The sequence below is a fragment of the Apis dorsata genome, unplaced genomic scaffold (assembly GCF_000469605.1).
Source record: "Apis dorsata unplaced genomic scaffold, Apis dorsata 1.3 scaffold_757, whole genome shotgun sequence".
Classification (NCBI taxonomy): domain Eukaryota; kingdom Metazoa; phylum Arthropoda; class Insecta; order Hymenoptera; family Apidae; genus Apis; species Apis dorsata.
The window spans coordinates 30,579-33,218 of record NW_006263910.1 but is presented as its reverse complement, the minus strand read 5'-3'; the positions used below and the strand labels follow the sequence as shown (position 1 = coordinate 33,218).

The window sequence follows — 2,640 nt, the reverse complement described above, 5'->3', positions numbered from 1 at the left end:
GCTCGTGGAGACCTCGTGTCGCGCGTTTGATCCTTTTCTCTTTCCCTCCGTCGGCGTGTCTCTCCACCTACTGCTATTCCTTCTCTTCCATCCCATCCCCAATGCTGTTTCTCGATGGGGTAGGTAAGCCGCGAGGTACCACCCTTATTTTAAGCTCCACCCTTGGAGCAGGGTCAGTCGAAAGACCCCCTCGTAGAGTACACGCACACGTGAAAACTCCCATGTCTGGGTTCCCTGCTCCAGACTGGAAAGAGAGGCAGAAAACGTGGATGAAACGGGACGATGAAGCGTGGATCGAGCGGGGAGAAAAGGAAAGGAGTTTGGGGGATGAACGAGAGAGGAACAGGGAGACCGAGAATGGTTAGGAACGACGGGCACAACTAGACCAAAGGGTGGCAAAATTGAAAGCAAAGGCGATTGCTGGTGGCCGTACTGTTGGCCTCGACGAGATACCATAAACCCATAACCTCCCAGAACCTCCTCCGGATACAGCATCGAGATCTTTTGCTCACAACCGCTCGGAGGATTATTCCGATTACGCAACGAAATTTATGGATACTACTCTTGATTATTTTCATAAGCAGTTGACATTTCGTGGAGATAAAGGATCATCGCGCTGAAAGGATCTTTGCGCGTTCTTCTTACTTACCGCTAGATATAAAAGATATTTTATACGAGAATTCTTTTTAAACTATTTCAAGTATAACGTATATATATAAGCGTTTTCGATATTGGAAGGATGAAGAGAAATAAAAAATGGAAAGGAAAGGAACGATCGAAGAATAAGAGATCCTTTGACGAAGATGCAGCCTCCGGTGTTACGACGCATCTCGTCGCATTTCGAAATTCTCGCGGGCCAGCATGGTCACGTGTGCAAATGTTCCGGGACAAAAACGTCGGGAAGAGGAAGAAGGAATGACAGCAGGTTAGAACCTGCTGTTTACGACTGGGCTGTATAACCACCTTGCTATGCACCTTTTTGCCGAGAGCAAAGTGCATCCCGAAATAGGAAACATGTGTTGTCAATATGTTCCGGAAGGAAGAATGAACCTGTCCTGTTGTCTAGACTCCTCCATCCCCGTGGGCACAATGTCCACGGCCTTAAGGAACACGTGTTTCTCTTCTACCGGTGTTACCTTAGCCACCTTGGCGCGGTATTCTACATTAAACACTTTCTATACGCTTCCCTGGCTCAGGTCGACAGGTAGAAAAGATCTAATACGAAACATGTGTTTCTTCTTTCCTCTCATCATTCTGCCGCCTTTTCCTGGGATGCTAGAGATACGAAATATAACGGAAGACGAACAGAGAACGTGGCTCCGTTTGTCGAATCTCTTGCTCTCTGTGTGCTCAAGTGTAGTTGCGCTTTAACTTGGTCAAAATTATTCAGCATCAGGAAAAAGCGTCAAGAAAAAGGAAATATTGAAAACGTGTCGTTTCGACGAATTGCGATTTCAAAGGAATAACTTTCAATTGTTGGTCCTTTTCTAGGAGAAGAATCTTTTTCTTTCTCATCCTTTCTTTTTTTTCTTTTTTTATATCCGCCTAGTCATCAATATAAATTCGTCGTCATAGATTTATTCTTGATTTTATGGGTTTCATATTATGTATAATCGATATCCTCGGAAGGTAGTGTAATCGAGCAGATGTTAGATTCAATTCGTACTCGAATTGTTCCATGTTCGAATCCCATTCAATTAACGGATCTTCGTCCTAATCTCATCGATGAAATTCCTAGAAAATTCGCTCGAATTGCTCTAATTCGTGGAATCCTCGTTATCTATCTGGTAACGAGGAAGAGACGATTGAGAACCAATCGCACTTGTTGTAACAAGCAATTTGTAACATTGTACAGATATGATATTGTTACAGAAGAAATAAAATTAAACACGCGAGTTTGCTCTTCCGTGTTTCGCAACGTTGTGTGCATCTGTTCTGCGTTTTTATACAAACAAAACTCAAACACTTCTCTTCTTCCTTCTATCAAAATCGAGACACTTCTTTTTTTTTTCCATCGAACTACAAACGTTTCCATAAAAAAATTTAAAAATTATTTAAAAATCATACGTTTCTCGTCTTTATAAACGCGCGATGAACGCGAGATATGCGGAATGCGCGCGTCTACGTAAATACAAAACACAGCATAGGAAAAAACATATAGGAATATGAAACGTTTCGAGAATCCAATATTCCATTTCCATTTCCCATTGGAAAACGGAGTTTCATCCCAAGTGACACCTCTATTATCTTCTGAAACGTAGTCCGTATCCGGAGGAACATCTCGAAAATCGGAAGATTTCCCCAAAGAAATATCGAGGAACTGGATCCTCTTAGAAAACAGGAATCGTGGCGGGATCGTGACACCTCAATGCGAGCACAGACCTAGCCGACCATCAGAATTAATGAATTCCTTCGCCCTTTGTACTCTCGAACCCACTCGAATCGATTCGATTTCGTTCTGGAGCGTATCCAGCGGCGCGATACTAGGTCAGCCTAGTGAATTGCCATCACGGAACGATTCACGATCAACGATACGGCCCGAGTATTCGTGTATACGCGCGGGGATGTACACAGGAAACACTGGGCTGGCCCCTGTCCGTTCGTGACCGTCTCAATGCATTTTGGAGGGCGCGCGAGCCT

The 2,640-nt window shown here is 43.9% G+C and overlaps 1 protein-coding gene across 8 annotated transcripts in view; it reads right to left on the bottom strand.

Annotated features, from left to right (window-relative positions):
* Positions 1–2,640, bottom strand: part of LOC102671002 (single-minded homolog 2-like) — a 35,082-nt gene that overhangs the window by 12,553 nt on the left and 19,889 nt on the right. For 3 of the 8 annotated variants that reach the window (XM_031513824.1, XM_031513826.1, XM_031513827.1), the window contains exon 3: positions 964–967. The exons of the other annotated variants lie outside the window; for them this stretch is intronic. In XM_031513824.1, coding sequence (XP_031369684.1) covers positions 964–967 — 4 coding nt within the window. The remainder of the gene's footprint in view (positions 1–963; positions 968–2,640) is intronic. 8 annotated transcript variants of the gene reach the window in all.